At 61.3% G+C, this 18,351-nt stretch overlaps 1 protein-coding gene across 1 annotated transcript; it reads left to right on the forward strand.

Annotated features, from left to right (window-relative positions):
* Nucleotides 1–6,673: 6,673 nt before the first annotated feature.
* Nucleotides 6,674–17,502, forward strand: CTSD (cathepsin D). Its single transcript, XM_035263793.3, has 9 exons — nucleotides 6,674–6,759; nucleotides 9,024–9,183; nucleotides 10,802–10,925; nucleotides 11,306–11,424; nucleotides 12,766–12,998; nucleotides 15,026–15,148; nucleotides 15,931–16,075; nucleotides 16,155–16,253; nucleotides 16,678–17,502. The coding sequence occupies exons 1-9, from the start codon at nucleotides 6,692–6,694 to the stop codon at nucleotides 16,843–16,845; spliced, it is 1,239 nt and encodes a 412-aa protein (XP_035119684.1). The 5' UTR covers nucleotides 6,674–6,691; the 3' UTR covers nucleotides 16,846–17,502.
* Nucleotides 17,503–18,351: the final 849 nt, after the last annotated feature.

The raw sequence follows: 18,351 nt of genomic DNA on the forward strand, positions 1-18,351 counted from the left end.
GACACTGCACACCCGAGCCTCTTCCTTCCTGTCCACCCACATGTCACCTCTGCGTCAGCTACACACCGTCCGGATGTTTGAATGTGGTAGTTATTCTGTCTTCAGCTTCACCGCCACCACATCACTAAAACAGCTCTTGTCAAAGTCAAATTGTGAAATGCAGTGGCGAATGCTCAGTCTTCCACAGGCTCCTCAGCAGAGCCACCTAACCCAGCGGCCACTCCCTCCTTAAACCACTCTCTTTAGCCGGCTGTGTGGGCCTCTCCTGTCTCCAGATGGTCCCTCCTGTCCTTTCCTGGTGCCTGCTCCATCCTCTAACCTCTCTTTTTGCTGCTGTTTGAGATGGAGTCTTGCTCTGTTGCCTGGAGTGCAGTGGCACAATCTTGACTCACTGCAACCTCCACCTTCCAAGCTCAAGTGATTCTCCTGCCTCAGCATCTCGAGTAGCTGGTATTATGGGCGCCAGCCACCACACCCGGCTAATTTTTGTGTTTTTAATTGAGACAAGGTTTCACCACGTTGGCCCGGCTGGGCACGAGCTCCTGGCCTCAAGCGATCTGCCCACCTTGGCCTCCCAAAGTACTGGCATTAAGGGCTGAGCCACCGTGCCCAGCCTCAAGCCTCTGACCTCGTAAAGCAGGGAATCTCCTGGGCTCAGTCCCTAGACCTCTTCTGTTCTCCAGGTACACTCAGCCGCAGTGCCATCCAGTCTTGTCATCAACACACATCACTGATGTCCACCTCAGCTCGGACCTCTCCCCAGACTCACACTCAAATCGCTGCTGCCACGCAGGCTTCGTCTCAACCTGAAACATCCAAAATTGAGCTCCTGGCCTTCCTCCCCAAGCCTCTTCCCTCCGCGTCTGCTCCCACCTCAGCCAATAAAAGGCCATCCTTCCAGGGTTTTGGGTAGGCCGTGCAGTGTCAGTATTGACTCCTCCATCACACGCCGTTCGCCTAATTTGTAACTACCCCAGGGGTTCACCTTGCCCGCTGCCTGGGCAGAGCCAATTCATCAAGATGGGTATTTCAATAGCGTCATTCACACACAGCCGGCTGTGGGGGAGACTGGAGTTTTCTTACTTCTCAAATCAGTTTCCCCAACCATTTGGGGACTAGAGTTTTGTTCTGTTTTTAAGACAGGGTTTCACCATGTTGGTCAGGCCGGTCTTGAACTCCCAACTTCAGGTGATCCGCCCGCCTTGGCCTCCAAAGTGCTTGTATTACAGGCATGAGCCACCAGGCCCGGCCTGGGGACTACAGTTTTTAAGGATAACTTGGTGGGTGAGGGGAAGCCAGTGAGCTAGGAGTGCTGATTGTTTAGGGATGAAATCACAGGGAGTCGGAGCCGTTTTCCGGAGCTGAGTCAGTTCCTGGGTGGGGGCCACAAGACCAGATGAGCCAGTTTATCGATCCGGGTGATGCTAGCCGATCCGCCAAGTGCAGGGTCCGCAAAATATCTTAATCACTGATCTTAGGCGCAGTTTAGGGAGGGTCAGAATCCCACAGCCTAATGTTAGTCCTACAAAGGCCATCTAGACCCCAGGCAAGAAGGAGATCTCCTTTGGGAAAGGGCTGTTACCATCTTTGTTTAAACTGTACACTAAGCTCCTCTCAAAGTTAGTTGAGCCTATGCCCAGGAAGGAACAAGGACAGGTCGAGATGGGGAGGAAGATGGAGTTGGTTAAGGCAGAGCTTTCACTGCCGCAGTCGTAATTTTGCAGACACTTTCTTTTTTTTTTTTTTTTTTTGAGACGGAGTTTCGCTCTTGTTACCCAGGCTGGAGTGCAATGGCGCGATCTCGGCTCACCACAACCTCCGCCTCCTGGGTTCAGGTAATTCCCCTGCCTCAGCCTCCCAAGTAGCTGGGATTATAGGCACGGGCCACCGTGCCCAGCTAATTTTTTGTATTTTTAGTAGAGACGGGGTTTCACCATGTTGACCAGGATGGTCTCGATCTATTGACCACGTGATCCACCCTCCTTGGCCTCCCAAAGTGCTGGGATGACAGGCGTGAGCCACACTAAATCCACCTGGAAATCCTCTGGCCCTGCCTCAAAAGTGCATCCGGAGTCTCGCCCCCTCTTACTGTCTCTCTCTGACCTCTTGGCTTTCTCTCCTCCCCCCGCCAGGCCGGCTCCCTCTGCTTTGTGACCTCTGCTCTGTCCGGCGTCAGTGGCTCCTGGCTGGTCCTTTGGTGGTTCACCTCCTTCAAGTCTGATTAGAAGGCCGGGCACAGTAGCTCACGCCTGTAATCCCAGCACTTTGGGAGGCCAAGGCAGGTGGATCACCTGAGGTCAAGAGTTCAAGACCAGCCTGGCCAACATGGCAAAATCCCATCTCTACTAAAAATACAAAAATTAACCAGGTGTGATGGCAGGCGCCCAGCTACTTGGGATGCTGAGGCTGGAGAATCGCTTGAACCTGGGAGGCAGAGGTGGCAGTGAGTGCAGACGGCGCCACTGCACTCTAGCCTGGGCAACAGAATGAAACTCCATCTCAAAAAAAACCACATCTGATGAGAAGAGGCTTCTCTTCTCACAGCAATGTCCTCTGTCACTCCCTGTGCCCTGCAGCAGGCTCCTCCTTGGCACGAGCCACCCCCCAAGCCCTGTGTGTGCCACCCACTTCATTCTGACGTCTGCCCCTCCACACACCTACCCACTCCTCCCGTGCCTAGCTTTGAACACAGGAGGGCGGGAATTTCTCTGTTTGCTCGTGGTAGGTGCCCAAGACTCACATGTGGAATGAATGTGAAAATGCTCAGGGCCCCTGAGGGACTGAGCCGCCCAGCAGACCCTTCTCAGTGAGGGACTCAGCTCTCCCCGTGGAGATGCAACCTCCAGCCCTTGCCTGCCCCTGCTAGGAGGTGTCAGAACGCAGCGGGTACCCAGCAAGTCCAGCTCCTTCTCTGCCCCTTCTCTCTCGGGCACTGTGCCATCCTCTGATTCCGTTTCTCCAAACAGCCAGGAGGGAGCCGGAGCGGTCACGACCCCCCGACCTGTGGCTGGTTCCCCAGAGGGAAGCTTGGGGCCCCCTCCCTGGTGGGAGGCTCAAAGGGCGGGGCTAACCGAGGCTGGGCGGGGCTAACAGAGGCTGGGCGGGGCTAACCGAGGCTGGGCGGGGCTAACCGAGGCTGGGCGGGGCTAACCGAGGCTGGGCGGGGCTAACAGAGGCAGGCTGGAGCCAGGGCTGGCCCCCACCTCCACCTCCTCTCTCTGGGGGGCTGCGCACCCCACAGACAGAGCCCATGTCCCTGTGGTGTGCTGTCAGCCTGAGAGTGGGAAAGACGAAGAAGGGCCCCTTCCCCTGCACTCTGCCAGAGGGCAAGGCTGGCTGCCTGCTCAGGATTAGAACTCCCTCAGGTGAGAGGCTGTAATGGGAGGCAGGGCCCCGGCACAGCCACTGTTTGTGGCGGTCAAGCTGCCCGGGCTTGGGGAGGTTCTGCAGGGGCCAGGGTCCTAATAGATTTGGTTACAGAAAAGGTGGGAATTCCAATCCCGCCCGCTGAGAGCCACAGAACCCCACGGCCTCAGTAAAGCGGGGTGGGGCCCGGCTACCTCACAGGGAGCTGGGAGGAGAAAACGCACCCCGAGGGGGAGCCCGGGAAGCATCCTTCATTCGGGTCTAGACCTTCCTGTCGCCTCCTTGGAGGGGCCTTCCTGCCGAGGTCACTGTTGAGCACATTCCCTAGCTCCATTTCCTTTGCGACTGGGACGTGTCTGAAATTTGTTCCCAATATCCCTTCCCTACTTACAGCGGCCCTGCCTCCCACAGGGCTGTGTGCTCCAGAGCATCTGGGGAGTGATCTGGCCCTCCCCTCCAACAGGCCTAACTCGAGCCTGATTCAGTCCCCCATGCCACGCAGGACCAGGGCACAGGAGAAAGGTGAGCTTCTGGGGCAGCTGTCACCATGGCCTCCGCAAGCTCAGTGTTGGGAGACCCAGCTTCTGACCTGGTTCCACTGCGCTGCTTTGAGGTCGGGGCCTAAGGGACGGTACCAAGTTGGAGTAAGCTTGGAGGTACAGTGCCATGTTGGAGACGGGGCTGGAGGGACAGTGCCATGTTGGAGATGGGGTTCTAGGGACAATGCCACGTTGGAGATGGGATTCCAGGGACAGTGCCACGTTGGAGACGGGATTCCAGGGACAGTGCCACGTTGGAGACGGGCATCCAGGGACAGTGCCACGTTAAAGACGGGATTCTAGGGACAGTGCCACGTTGGAGATGCGGCTCGAGGAACAGTACACGTTGGAGACAGGGTTCCAGTGATAGTGCCACGTTGGAGACGGGGTACTAGGGACAGTGCCAGGTTAAAGACGGGCCTCCAGGGACAGTGCCACGTTGGAGACGGGGCTGGAGAAACAGTGCCACGTTGGAGATAGGGTTCTAGGGACAGTGCCATGTTGAAGATGGGGCTCGAGGGACAATGCCACGTTGGAGATGGGCAAGACTGGGCCAAGGGAAGAGGGCCCAGGGTGGCCAAGACAGGGTGCAATGAGGTGCTGCTTGGGCAGGGGCACTTGAGAGCAAGGATGAGTTCCATCTGGGTACCCTGGGTATAGGGAGTGGTGATGAAAAAAACCAAACACTGTGAAATATTTGAAGATGTTTATTCTGAGCAAATGTGAGGCCCATGACCTGTGAGACCGCCCCAGGACGTTCTGAGAATATGTGACCAGGGTGGGTGGGGAACAGCTTGCTTTTATACATTTTTTAAATTTTTTTCAATTTTTTTTTTTTTTTTGGTAGAGACAGGGTCCTGCCATGTTGCCCAGGCTAACCTCAAACTTCGGCTCAAGCGACCCTCCCCCGTTGTCCTCTAAATATGCAGAGATTATAGGCAAGAGTCGCCATGCCTGGCCTGGTTTTATGTATTTTATAGAAACATGTTACAAACCAAAACCGTAAGTCAACAGATTCTGGGAGACATTGGTTCAGCCTGGAACAGGCTTGGCAGGGGTGGCTTCCAGGTCACAGGGGATTCAAGGATTTCCTGACTGGTAAGTGGCTGAAAGTTATAAAGCATTAAAGTCATATAAAAGTCATATAAAAAAAGTCATATAAAGCATTAAAGTCATATAAAGCAGTGGCTCCCGCCTGTAATCCCAGCACTTTGGAAGGCCAAGGCGGGAGGATTACCTGAGGTCAGGAGTTTGAGACCAGCCTGGCCAACATGGTGAAACCGCATCTCTACTAAAAATACCAAAAAAAAAAAAAATGCCTGGTTGGGTAGCGCGCGCCTGTAATCCCAGCTACTTGGGCGGCTGATGCATAGAATCGCTTGAAACCCAAGGAGATAGAGGTAGCAGTGTACCGAGATCGCGCCACTGCGCTCCAGACTGGGCAACAGAGCGAGACTCCGTCTCACATTAAACAAAAGAAAAGTTGGAGTGGATAAAAGGAGCAGGGAAGGAGCTTCTCTACAGTGTGCGAATTTTGCCCCCTCAAGACACAGCTGTGCAGGGCCATTATCAAACCGCGGGAAAGGAATATACTTTGGGGTGGAATCCTCGGCCTGCCTTCGGGGCCGGCCGTCTGCCACGGGAGGCGGGGTGAGGCTGGAATTCGGGGTCCGGCTGCACAGCCTCCGGTCGGGCCGAGGGCTCTACGCCCAGCGCCCAGAGTGGGGGCGGGACCCGCGCAGGTTTTCCAGGTTTCTCTGCAGGAGCGGGGGGTCCATTCGGTGGGCAGAGGACTTAGAATTTAACTTTGGCTTCCCAGAAGCGGGTAAAGTGATTTTTTTTTTTTTTTTTTTTTTTTTTTTTTTTGAGACGGAGTTTCACTCTTGTTACCCAGGCTGGGGTGCAATGGCGCGATCTCGGCTCACCGCAACCTCCGCCTCCTGGGTTCAGGCAATTCTCCTGCCTCAGCCTCCCGAGTAGCCAGGATTACAGGCACGTGCCACCGTGCCCAGCTAATTTTTGTATTTTTAGTAGAGACGGGGTTTCACCATGTTGTCCAGGATTGTCTCGATCTCCTGACCTCGCGATCCACCCGCCTCGGCCTCCCAAAGTGCTGGGATCACAGGCACGCGCCACCACGTCCAGCTAATTTTTTGTATTTTTAGTAGAGATGGGGTTTCAGGCTGGTCTCGATCTCCTGACCTCAGGTGATCCACCCGCCTCGGCCTCCCAAAGTGCTGGGATTACAGGCTTGAGCCACCGCGCCCGGCCGGGTAAAGTGATTTTAAAAAAAGAAGAGAATTTAACTTTGGTTTGCAAGAGGCTTTCGGAGCCGGGGCCTGGGAGCGCCTCGGGGCGGGACCAGGGGGCGCTGGGAGAAGCAGGTGCAGGGGCCCGGAGCGCAGCGCCCCGTGCAGGCCAGGACGCGCCGCGGCGGCCGGGACAGGGGTCACCCCGCGGGGCCCTCCAGGGCGGGCCGCCCCACGGCCCCGGGCCTCCCGTCTCCAGAAGTCCGGCCGGGTTGACGCCGCCTGCGCGGGTTGTGGGGCGGTGAGCGTGGCGGACGATCTCCCGGGCGCTGTGCGCGTGCGCAGGGGTCGCCCCGCCCAGGCCCCGCCCCGCGCCCTCCCAGGCCCCGCCCATTCCCCGCCCCGCGCACGCCGGCCGCGCCCACGTGACCGGCCCCGGTGCAAACACGCGGGTCACCTGACCCGGCCCAACTGCGCCGTCATCCCGGGTATAAGCGCGCGGCCTCTGCGACCCGCTCCGACCCGACCGCCGCCGCCATGCAGCCCCCGTGCTTCCTGCTGCTTGCCCTCGGCCTGCTGGCTGCACCCGCCGCCGCACTCGTCAGGTGAAACCTCACGGGCGGGGCTCAGAGGATGGACAGTCCCGGGGCCTGCGGTGACTGCCGCGCTCCCCTGGGACCCCCACGAGCCCCTTACGGTCCCGCGGCCCCGCGCAGGAATGCACCTGTGCCCCCTGCGCGGCCTCCTGCACTGCCCACCCGCCTGTGGGGCGCCGGGCTCCGGAGGTGCAGGGGACCCCGGCCACAGGCGCCGGACGCCTTTACCCCGTGCCACCCTGGGGTGGACCTTGAGGGGCCAGGGGGAGGTGTGAGGACGGCAGACTGACCGCAGCCTCGGGCGAGGGGAGGTAGTGCTCATTCGGGACAGGTGGAATTCGGGTCTGTACTGAGCGCCCTTGTTGCTGGAGAGCTAGATTCAGGCCCCCGAGTCTGGGCGAGTCCATCTCCTTAGGGACCTCTTTACCGTCTGTGAACTGGGGGCTCTAAAAGTTTGTTTCAGCGGCTCTTACATCACAGGCCCTGGCCTGAGAGGCCCCTCGGGACTTTAGAAACCCCCACGTCCCTGGGAGAGGAGGAGGCATGGGGAGTGGGCCGGCTCACCCACCCTGGGCCTGGGGCTGTGCTGCTGTGAGGCCCACACCCTCCTCAGGCCGAGCCCCTGTGCCAGGTGAGGCCTCGGACTGGGCCTGGATGGGATGGGGCCCCGGCATGCCTACCGGCTGGGTAGAGAAGGGCCATGCTGCGGTCTGTTTCAACTGACTCCTTCCCCAGCCCTTGCAAGGCAGCCTGCATTCCCAGCAGGGGTATGGTGACTTCTGACCTCACTCCACCTGCCCCACCCTTGCTCTGTGCCTTTGTGGGATACGTGGGAACTGCGATGGGTCCCCTGCCCCTGGGCAGGTGGGTGAGGTCAGAAGGCTTCAGGGTCTGGAGCTGGCTGGGCCAGCAGGAGCAGGGCGCTGGGTAGGACTGAGCCTCACCAAAGTTCGGGGGTGGGTAGCCCCAATTAAAGTCATTGTTGGGGAGCAGCCACAAGCCTGAGCCTGCCCTGAGCTTGCCAGCCCTATCTACACACCTCCCCTCTCCAAGGAGGGCAGACAGCAGTGGAGAAAAACCTGGGACTTCTTGAGGGCGGGATAGCTGAATCCAAGCTTCTGACCTGATCCCAAGTCCTGTGCAACTGATACTGTTACACCTGCTTCCCAGGTCCCTGGAGGGCGTGTCCCTCCCCCAGGACAGAACCTGCGGCTCTTCCAGCCCACTGCTCTTAAGCAATAATCCCATCTTCCTGGACTGCGCCCTTGGCCTGCCAGGAAAAGCCAGCTTTGACCTTGGGCTCCAAGTCCCTGGGGCAGGAGAGAGGTTTTATCCGAGTGATTGAAAGCCCAGGGGCTTGTTTGGAACAAGGAGTAGGTTCACACAAAGGGGAAGGCCAGGGACCCCTCACTCTGCTGTTTGCTTCTTGGGTACAGAACTCAGGACCCCTGACCTCAGTCTGGAGCTCTCTCCTGCACGCTGGCCAGCAGTGTCCCGGGTGGCAGGGCTCTGGAGAGGCACCCTGAGTGCAGCTGTCGGGGGAGCCAGGTGGTGGGTGGGAGAGCACAGAAGCCCCTAAGGCCTCAGGTACAGTCCTGGACCTCGTGCAGCCACATGGGGTGAGGAGAGGGGCGGATGCGCAGAAATGGGTGTGGGATGAGGGCACTGGGCAGCCACAGGGTCGAGGTGGAAGAGGACAGGTAGTCAAGGAGGGCTTCTGGAGGTGGCTTGGAGGGCCCATCTGATGGCCAGAGGCGGCCACGTGGGAGGTCAGGCAGAGCTGTCAGTGCCGGCCTGAAGATGAGACCACCTCAGTTGGGGCGTGTGGGTGGAGAGCAGGTGTGATGGGGCCAGGTACAGTGGATCGCCTCAGCACTCTGGGCAGGAGGGACAGGTGCCTGCCAACACTTGGAGCATCCATGCTGGCCCCCATCCTGCAAGAGACCAGCGCAAGTGCAGAGGGAGGATGGGAGCCCCTTGGGGTCTTTGGAACCTCTGGAATGGCTGAGGAGAGGCACGCTGGCCGCCAGATTGGGTATGTGGGCTGGGGTGGGTGACAGGTGACCACGTAGGACTGTGGCCTGTGCAACCTAGGGGGGGTGACAGGTGGCTGTCCACTGCCTTGGGAGCTGGGCCAGCAGGTTCCAGGTGACCGGCAGTTTGCCTGTGGCAACTTTGAGATCCCCGGAGGCCTCTGAGTGGACATGCAGTGTTGGTGGCCTCAGCTGCAGGCAGGAGGGCCTCGCTGATACACCCTGACTCCTGGTTGACAGAATCCCACTGCACAAGTTCACGAGCATCCGCCGGACCATGTCGGAGATGGGGGGCCCCGTGGAGGACCTGATCGCTAAGGGCCCCATCTCAAAGTACTCCCAGGAGATGCCGGCTATGCCCGGGGGCCCCATTCCCGAGATACTCAAGAACTACATGGATGTGAGTATGGAAGCTTAGCCTTGCTGGAAGCGGAGCTGGGCTCAGGACAGCCCCGTGGGAGGGCGGGAACCCCTCCCCGCCTCCTGTTCTCAGCAGCGCAGCTCGAGTGGGCAGGGTGGTGTACCGGCCCAGCCACACTCCTCTGCCCCATCCTGGAACCCCTTGCCCTGGTCCCTGTCATTTCAGGGTCTTGGTCCCTGCTCGGGGCTGGGAGGGTGGTTAGGGGAGCCCTCTGCCCTCGGTGCTAGCTCGCCTGGGTGTGGCCAGCTGCCCTGGAGCCTGTCTTTACTGCTGTCCAGCCAGAAGTGCCCTCCCCAGCCTCTCACCATCTTCATCCCCTAGCAGCAGCCCCTACTGTGTCCACTGCTCCTTGAGGGGAACCAGGGTCCAAGCTAGGTGGCTTCCAGGTGGAGCACTCTGGAAGCCACCCAGCAAGCTGAGGCTTGGTCAGCCTTATCCCAGCTCTGTGGGGTCAGTTTGGGGCCAGGGCCTGTTGTCTAGCCTCGGGGCTCTGGCCCACTGTGGGGGGCCTTGCCCTCTCTCCCACTTGGCCCGAGTCCTGGCTGTGACGGGAAGCCCAAGACTCACAGGCATGTGACTGGGTGGGGGGGCCCTGGGGGGAGCCGGGGACTGTGTGCCTGGGACCGACTGGTCAGTTCCTGATCGCCCTAGCATGTGAGCAAACAGATGCATGCACACACACACACACACACACACACACACACACGTGGAGAATTGCTGAGTTCCCCCAACCCCTGCCGGCCCGGGGTCACTTCTGTGGGGCCATGAGTCAGCAGCTGCTGCCACTCTGGGAAGCCAGGCAGTTGGAGAAACGCTGGGCAGGGCTGGTGCCAGGAATCTGGTGGCTCATGGTGGCCCAGGCGCCACTCCCGGGGGACGTGGGTGCCCAGGCGACCCTCCTACTCTCTGCTCCCTGAGAGGCTCAGCGGACATGGGACCCCTTGTATTTGCATGATCCCTGGGTCAGCACCCCCAGCTGCCCCTGCTTTTCCCGTGTACACATGGGGAAACTGAGGCCTGGGCTGCGAAGGCAGGGTTGCTGAGTAGGGACTGACTCCAAGGCTTGCCTTCTCCCCTTGGCCAGCTGAAACCCTCCGCCTGGAAGCCCTCCAGGCTTGGGGTTGGCCCTGGAAGGCAGGGCAGGCACTGAGGCCCCCAGAATCAGACCCTGACATGGCCCCAGCCTGGAGATGAAGTCACTTCCCATCTCAGGCCCTGGACCCCAGGATGACAGGGGAGTCTTCCAGGCACGCCTTTTCTTGCACCCAGGGCACAGGCCGAGGCCACATCTGCCCCCACCCTGGCTTGACCTCTGGCCTTCTTTTCTGTGGGGAAGTCCTCAGCCTCAGCATGTATTGGGCAGGGATAGGGGTCTGGAGACCCCATGGGCCTCTGGGCATTAGGACCTAGGGCTGATAACCTGGCCCATCTTCCCTGCAGGCTGAGCAGGTGGGAGTGGGTGGCTGTGTGGAACCCATGATCCCTCCCCCCAGCATGGGCTTTCAGGGCCTGGCTCTGGGGACAGCCGGGTCTTCTGAGGCCCCATGGGGAGATGGGGCCCCTTCCACCATCCCCGACGGACCCTGTCCCCTGTCAGGCCCAGTACTATGGGGAGATTGGCATCGGGACTCCCCCACAGTGCTTCACGGTCGTCTTCGACACGGGCTCCTCCAATCTGTGGGTCCCCTCCATCCACTGCAAACTGCTGGATATCGCTTGCTGTGAGTCACCCACCTGGCCCCATGTCCGCTGCCCTTCCGGGATGTCACCTCAGGGATGCCTCAGTCACTTGGGCAAACACTTCTCCTGCCCCTCAGCCCCATGAGCCAGGCCAGCCCCCTACCCCATCCCAGGCACTGGCTTTCTGGGTGAACCACCAGCCATGGTCTTGCTCTCAGCAGCGCTGGGGCCAGGGCGGCCGCAGAGGGAGCCAGCTGTGGCTGGGATCACAGCCCACAGTCCCGAGGCTCTGGCATCCCCTCCACATCCCACCCTGAGGATGCAGCTCACTGGGGCGGGTTCCATGGTAGATTGAGGGATGGGAGGGCCGTGGCGTGCCGTGGCTGTAGGGTGACCGGCGGCTCCTTCTTGCCCGGTGCAGGGATGCACCACAAGTATAACAGTGCCAAGTCCAGCACCTACGTGAAGAATGGCACCTCCTTCGACATCCACTATGGCTCGGGCAGCCTCTCCGGGTACCTGAGCCAGGACACCGTGTTGGTGAGTCCCTCTGGGGCCCCTCCCGGGGTATGTGATTGAAAGGGAGGGCTCTCAGCAGGTGGCTGGGGTGGTCAGCAGGGTGAGGAGGGGGCAGGAGGTGGCTGTTGGCCAGCAGGAGGGCGGGGGGTGGGGAGAACTGCGTGAGGAGGAGCCTGGAATGGTCTGGTTGAGTGCAGGCTGGAAGGACAGCCTTGAACCCGGGGCGGGGGCTGCAGGGCCAGGTGACCCAGTGTCAGGCCACAGTGAGTGGGAGGGAGGCCAGGGCAGATTGACTGGGCTCTTTGGCACATTGGATTTGAGGTGCCAGCAGATGTTGAGGGCGGGGGCTGGGGCTGAGGTGTTGGGAGGCTTGGGGGTGGGGGGATGTGCCAGGAACCCGCTGTGGGGGCTGCTGGCAGAGAGGCACCTGCAGGCGCCCGGGAAGGAATGGGAGGCTGAGCAGCAGTGGCTGTTGGGGGACCCACCTGTCATCTCCTGTCCCCAGGGCTCAGGGCAGAGGGTCTCCCTGCCCAGGGAGAGGGTGAGCTGGCCCCTGACGCCTTGCCCGGGCCTCAGTGAGTTCTCACCTTGGAGTTGCCTGCTGGGGTGGGCAGGCCACAAGGGGTTCAGGAGTTCTGGGTTGGTGACACAGGCCCCAGCTCTGGAGCAGGTCACGAGGGCAGCAGAGCTCCCCTTCAGGGCCAGGGCCCGGGAAGAGGGGCCCTTCCTCCAGCTGGACCTGCTCCTAGCAGTCCCTGAGGGGCTGGGGTCCAGGTCTGTTCTGGGGGCTCCTCGGGCCCCTCTCTTCCCTGGGCCCTGCTCAGCCTGAACAGGAAGTTACCTCGTCTGCCCCCTTCCGCCCCCTCTGCCTGGTGTCAGCCTCGAGCAGCCGTTCCCTTGCCACATCCTGCTGTGGCCTGTTCTCTCTGCGGCCTCATCCAGGGCTGGGGGAGGGGACAGGCGGAGAAGGGGAAGGGGGCAGCGTGACTGAGTCCAGGCTGGGGTCAGCGGGTTCCCCAACTCTCAGGCTTCTAGCCCAGGCTGTCTCTTGTTCTCAAGGCTTAGGGCAGGAGCAGAGCAGGACCTGCCCGGCATTGGTGGTGGGAACGAGAGGTCGGAACAGGGAGCAGAGCAAGGGGCCTGCCCGTCTGTGCTCCCACCTTTTCCCATCTCGTTAAAACCCGTGTCCCCATCCCCAGCTGTGTGCAGCTCAGGGTTCCCAGTCCTTTCTTCTGGGCCCCTGGGCCCCGGCGTGTGTGAGATGAGGGGCATCTGTTGAGCTGGGTTTTGTAGCACAGCCTCAAGCCCAGGGAGGCGCAGAGCGCCCCTGTCTCCAGCCCACTGACCCGCCCTGGTCCGCAGGTACCCTGCCGTTCATCCTTGTCTGCCTCGGCCCTGGGCGGTGTCAAGGTGGAGAGGCAGGTCTTTGGGGAGGCCACCAAGCAGCCGGGCATCACCTTCATCGCAGCCAAGTTCGACGGCATCCTGGGCATGGCCTATCCCCGCATCTCTGTCAACAACGTGCTGCCCGTCTTCGACAACCTCATGCAGCAGAAGCTGGTGGACCAGAACATCTTCTCCTTCTACCTGAACAGGTGGCCCGTGGGTTCCCTCCTGCCTCCTGCTTACCTTGCTCAGCGTGGCTGGGAGCCTCCTGGGCACCCCCACTCAGCGCTGCTCCCTCCCTGCTGCTAGGGCCACAGCTCTCGACCTCTGACCTCAGGGCATCCGGGAGGCAGGGGTGCTACCCTTCTGCAGAGGAAGAAGCAGCATCTCAGAGAAAGCTGTTTGGCCAGGGTCTCCCAGTGGGAGGGGCTTGGGCCAGGCTGTGGGTCCTCGGACCTTGGCTGCTGGGGCTTCCCTCCTGTGAGAACAGACTCAGGTCAGGGGCGTGGCAGTTCCTCTTGGTTCAGTGCCTGGTGCTCCCCGGGCCTGGTGATAAGCACATGTGATCCTGGTCCCAGGGTTGCTGATAGTAGAGGGGTCATGGTGTCCAGGGACCTGGGGTTGTCGGGAGGTGACCTTGGGTGGACACGGGTCCCCAGCACCGTGCGGCGGGCAGCTCTTTAGGCGTCCCCATCGGTGCTGGCTGCCCTCCAGGGAGCATAGGGGGAGCGTCCCCAGGACCCCCACCTGCATCTGCTGCTCCAGCGTTTGTCACCCATGGTCAGGTGACCTTGGGAAGGGGACCTCAGCCTTGGTTGGTTTCCTCTTCTCGGGCTGACCTGAGTGGGGGTTCACCCCCCCTGTAGGAGGGGTGACTGGGGGTTGGAGACCTTTGCTTTGAGGGTGGGCAGCCTGTCAGCCAGCAGCCTCCCACCCTGAGCTGCGCCTGGCCACTGCCCCACTCTCCAGGGCTGACGTGGGCAGTTCACCTCACGTGGCTCACTTGGCACTTGGAGTCTCTGGGCCTGACTGCTGACCTTGGTGCACTTCCAGCAGAATTCCGGCAGTCATCCTGGCCTGGCTCTTTGCTCTGTCCCTTGCCTGGGCAGTGAATACTCCATAGCAACACCCTGGGCAAAGCTGGTCACTAGAGGCCAGGACACAGGTGAACCGGCTGGGTCATTTCTCCAGGAGTCTTGGGGCACAGGGGAGCGGGCACACAGTGTGAGTGTCCAGGTGGGGGAGGGGCACTCAGGCATGAATGTCCGCATGAGTGCGAGAGTGGGGGAAGGGACACAGGGTGAGTGTCCATGTGGGGAGGGGGCACACGGGTGTGAGTGCTTAGGTGGGACGGACACAGAGTTGAGTGTCCACATGGGGAAGGGGCATGGGGTACGGGAGGGGCACGCAGGTGTGAGTGCCCAGGTTTGGTCCCAAGGCCGTGGCTGGGGCAGGAAGTGAAGCCAGGCAGGGGTGAGGGTCTGAGGGCTTGGAAAGGCAGTTTTGGCTGCGGGGAACGTGAGTTGGATAGGAGGCGCTGCTCGGGTTTCTATACTTGGGATTGCAGAGGTGCTGACGGGAGCACAGGTGGAGGAGGGCGGAGTGCTGAGCCTGTTGGCAGGACTGGGTCAGGCCTGGTGCTGCCCTGTGGGGACGGGCAGCGGGATGGTGGCCAGCTTAGCCGCAGACGCCCCAGACAGGAAGACCTTCTCTAACGGGACTGGCAGGGTTTGCTGCGTTGGCGGCTTGAACTTGATCAGTGTTTAAAAACGAACCCCGGCGACACGGGCTGCAGGTCCAGGAAGTGCGGTGCACCCCTCCCGGGAGCGCCGTGCTGACCATCCACGGTCTGGATGAGGGGAGATGAGCCCACGTGGCTCGGGATTGTGGGTGGAGGACGTTGCAGGAGCAGCGGGGCAGAGGCTCTGGGGCCAGAACGAGCCATCCCAGCTTCCGGGCTGTACCTTCTCCCGTCCCGGAAGCAGACCAGGAGAACCTGAGTGTTGAGGAAAACCTCTTCTGGGGCAGGCTGGGCTCACCAGGGTATGAGCAAAGCCAACCCCAGGAAGAAGGGAGTCCATCTCTCCTGCCTTCTGGGCCTTTCCATCCCTGCGGGTCCAGGAAGACCCCTCCAGTCCAGGAGGCTCTCTCTGACTGCCACATTGACCCCCTTACTCCTGACCCAGCACCCGGGGGGCTGCAGTGGCAGCTGACGCTCCCTTCCTTTTCCTCTCAGGGACCCAGATGCACAGCCTGGGGGTGAGCTGATGCTGGGTGGCACAGACTCCAAGTATTACAAGGGTTCCCTGTTCTACCTGAACGTCACCCGCAAGGCCTACTGGCAGGTCCACATGGACCAGTGAGTAGTGGCTGCAGGCAGCTCCCCTGGGTTCTGTGGGTGGGGGGTGGCGTTTGGGGACCCTGGAGGACTCCCGGTTCTGCAGGTGGGGTTGCATGTGGGGGGAATGGTAGAGCTGAGCAAGAAAGAGATGGGGTTGGACCAGCCTCCATGCCCTCCATCCCCTCCATGACTCTTCATGCCTTCCATCCCTCTGTGACTCCGTGACGCTTGGTCACTGGGGCTTCCCTCCTCTGGGAACATGACCCTCCCTCCCTCCATGCGCCTCCATCCCTTCCGTGCTCTTCCATCCCTCTGTTTCTCTGTGACCTCCATGCCCCTCCATCCCTGTCTCTATCTCTTCTATCCCCTCCATCCCTCCTACGCTCTATGCCTCCATCCCCTCCATCCATCCCTCCATCTCTCCCTTCATTCCCTCCATCCATCCCTCCATCCTGTCCATCCCTCTATCCCTCCATCTCTTCCTCCATCCCATCCATCCCTCCATCCCCTCCATCCATCCCTCTATACATCCTCCTTCCCTCTATCCCTCCATCCCTCCATCTTCTCCATCTCTTCTATGCTCTCCATGCCCCCCATGCCCCTCACTACCACCTGAGGGTCTCCCACCCTCTCTGCCACCCTGCGTCTCTTCTCCCACCCCTCACCCTGGAGGGCCTACAGCCCCCTGTGCATCGGCAGCCTAGAGAGGAGAGTGCCAGGGAAGGGCTCCTGGGGACGGGCACTGGGCCCCCAGTGCACATTGTGATTGGGCATGGGCCTCACGCCTTGACTTCCCACAGGGTGGAGGTAGCCAGCGGGCTGACCTTGTGCAAGGGGGGCTGTGAGGCCATTGTGGACACGGGCACGTCCCTCATGGTGGGCCCTGTGGATGAGGTGCGGGAGCTGCAGAAGGCCATTGGGGCCATGCCGCTGATCCAGGGCGAGGTGAGCACTGGGGCTGGGGCTGGTGGGGTGGAGCCCCACGGCCACCGCTGCCACCCTGACACTGCTTGGTCCCTCTCAGTACATGATCCCCTGTGAGAAGGTGTCCACCCTGCCCGTGATCATGCTGAAGCTGGGAGGCAAAGACTACGAGCTGTCCCCGCAGGACTACACACTCAAGGTGGGCAGGCCATAGGGGCCTCGTGCCCCAGGTGAGCAGGCGGGGTGGGGGAAGGCATACCCCAGGTGAGTGGGCAGGAGGGGGGAAGGCACCCCAGGTGAGTGGGCGGAGGGGGGAAGGCACACCCCAGGTGAGTGGGCGGGGTGGGGGAAGGCACACCCCAGGTGAGTGGGCAGGAGGGGGGAAGGCACCCCAGGTGAGTGGATGGTGGAGGGAGGGGAGACACCCCAGGTGAGTGGTTGGTGGGGGAGGGGAGACACCCCAGGTGAGTGGGCAGGGTGGGGGTGCGCGCTCCAGGTGAGCAGGCAGTTGGGGGGCATACTCCAGGTGAGTGGGCAACAGGCGGGGATGCTCATGGTCTGGATGCCCACGGCGGGTTGCGGGTGGTGCCAGGCCTGGGTGCTGACCGCCAGCCCCATCCCAGGTGTCGCAGGCTGGGAAGACCATCTGCCTGAGCGGCTTCATGGGCATGGACATCCCGCCACCCAGCGGGCCACTCTGGATCCTGGGTGACGTCTTCATCGGCCGCTACTACACTGTGTTTGACCGAGACAACAACAGGGTGGGCTTCGCCCAGGCTACCCGCGTCTAGCTCCTGAGCCGTCCGCCTGCCAGCACAGAGACGGAGAAGGGCCCCGGGGGAGGAGGCCCCCACCCCCTCCACATTCTCACACCCACACACTCACCCGCCGGTTGCCTGGGCATCCTAGAGACTGGTGGCCCAAGCCCGACCTGGTTTGCTCTGTGGTTTCCCCTCCCTGGGTTCAGAAACACTGCCTGCCTGTCCGTCTGTCCGTCTGTCTGGAGGGGTAGAGCTGGTCCGGAGCACAGATCTGTTTCACGCACCTGGAAGACCGCGGCCGAGCTTGGCGGCTGAGCTGGCACATCCTGGGGCTCCCCTCATCTCCAGGGAGTCCCCTCCCCAGCCCGCACCAGGCCATCGTCCTCGACCCTCCCTTGGAAACCTGCCCTGCCCAAGGGCCCCTCTGCCCAGCTTGGGCCCAGCCAGGCTCTGCCACCCCTACCTGTCTAATGTTTTCAGGCCCGTTGAGGGTGAGGCCAGTGGAGGCCTAGGATGAGCTGGAAGGAGTGAGAGGGGACAGCCCACCTTGTGGCTACAGGGTGGCCTGGAGGTCAAGCTGGGACACAGGGCTGGCGCCCGCCATCCTCTGCTACTCACCCCTGCTGTCCTCCCCTTGGGCGGCCGAGAGCCCAGGCTGACCTGGAAATACAGTTGCTGGCCTCCCTCTCTGCTGCTGTGCTCTCTACTTGGTGGGGGTGGCTCCAGCTTGAGATGGGGTGGGTAGTGCATAGCCGCCATGGCAGGGCTGACTCGGCAGCTCTGAGACGAGCGTTTGGGGTGCCCTGGGCCTATGGCCTCCTGCCCATGGGCTCTGGGACTATGGCCAGCTGTCCCGCCTGGTCAGCTAGAGGGGACTGACTTGTTCCCAGGTCTGGAGCCGTGGCCAGCAGGATGTGGCCTTGGCCGGCGCTACAGGGTGGGGCGGACAAGGTTTTCAGCATGAGTGCCAGCCTGGAGGAGTAACCTCGGGGAGGTGGTCCAGCCAGGCAGCCACACCACTTTAACCGAGGATGTTTCTGCACTAGGGAGCATCAGAGCAGGACCTCCCCCCGGTCACTCCGCACCCTTTGGGCCCTCAGTGGCACGGGCATCTGGCCTAGCTAGGCCTTCTTGCCTGCCAGGCCCTAGTAGCAGCCTGTGTGTGGTGAGCCGAGTTGGTGCGGAGCAAGCCTGCCCAGGGTCACTGGTTACAGGGATTGAACTCACAAGTCCCCTTCAGCCACCGATGCCACAGATGCCCAGGCTGATTAACATGGTGCATTTGTCCCACTGGGAGGGGAGGGGTTGGGAGCATGTTCCCGGATGCGGCGGCGGCAGCAGCCCATGGGGTTTTAAGGGATAAGTAGGAGTTTGCCGGCACGTGGTGGTCGGAGCAGAGTTCTTTGGGATCAGTAGCTCTGGAGTCACCGGGACCCTCAAGCCCCACCCCGACGGGTTAGAAGGTGAGGCAAATGTGACATTTTCTATCCTGATGCCTCAGCCTGAGGGAGGTGGCTGTCCTGGCCTTCCTCCCCA

The sequence above is a fragment of the Callithrix jacchus genome, chromosome 10 (genome assembly GCF_049354715.1).
Source record: "Callithrix jacchus isolate 240 chromosome 10, calJac240_pri, whole genome shotgun sequence".
Lineage (NCBI taxonomy): Eukaryota > Metazoa > Chordata > Mammalia > Primates > Cebidae > Callithrix > Callithrix jacchus.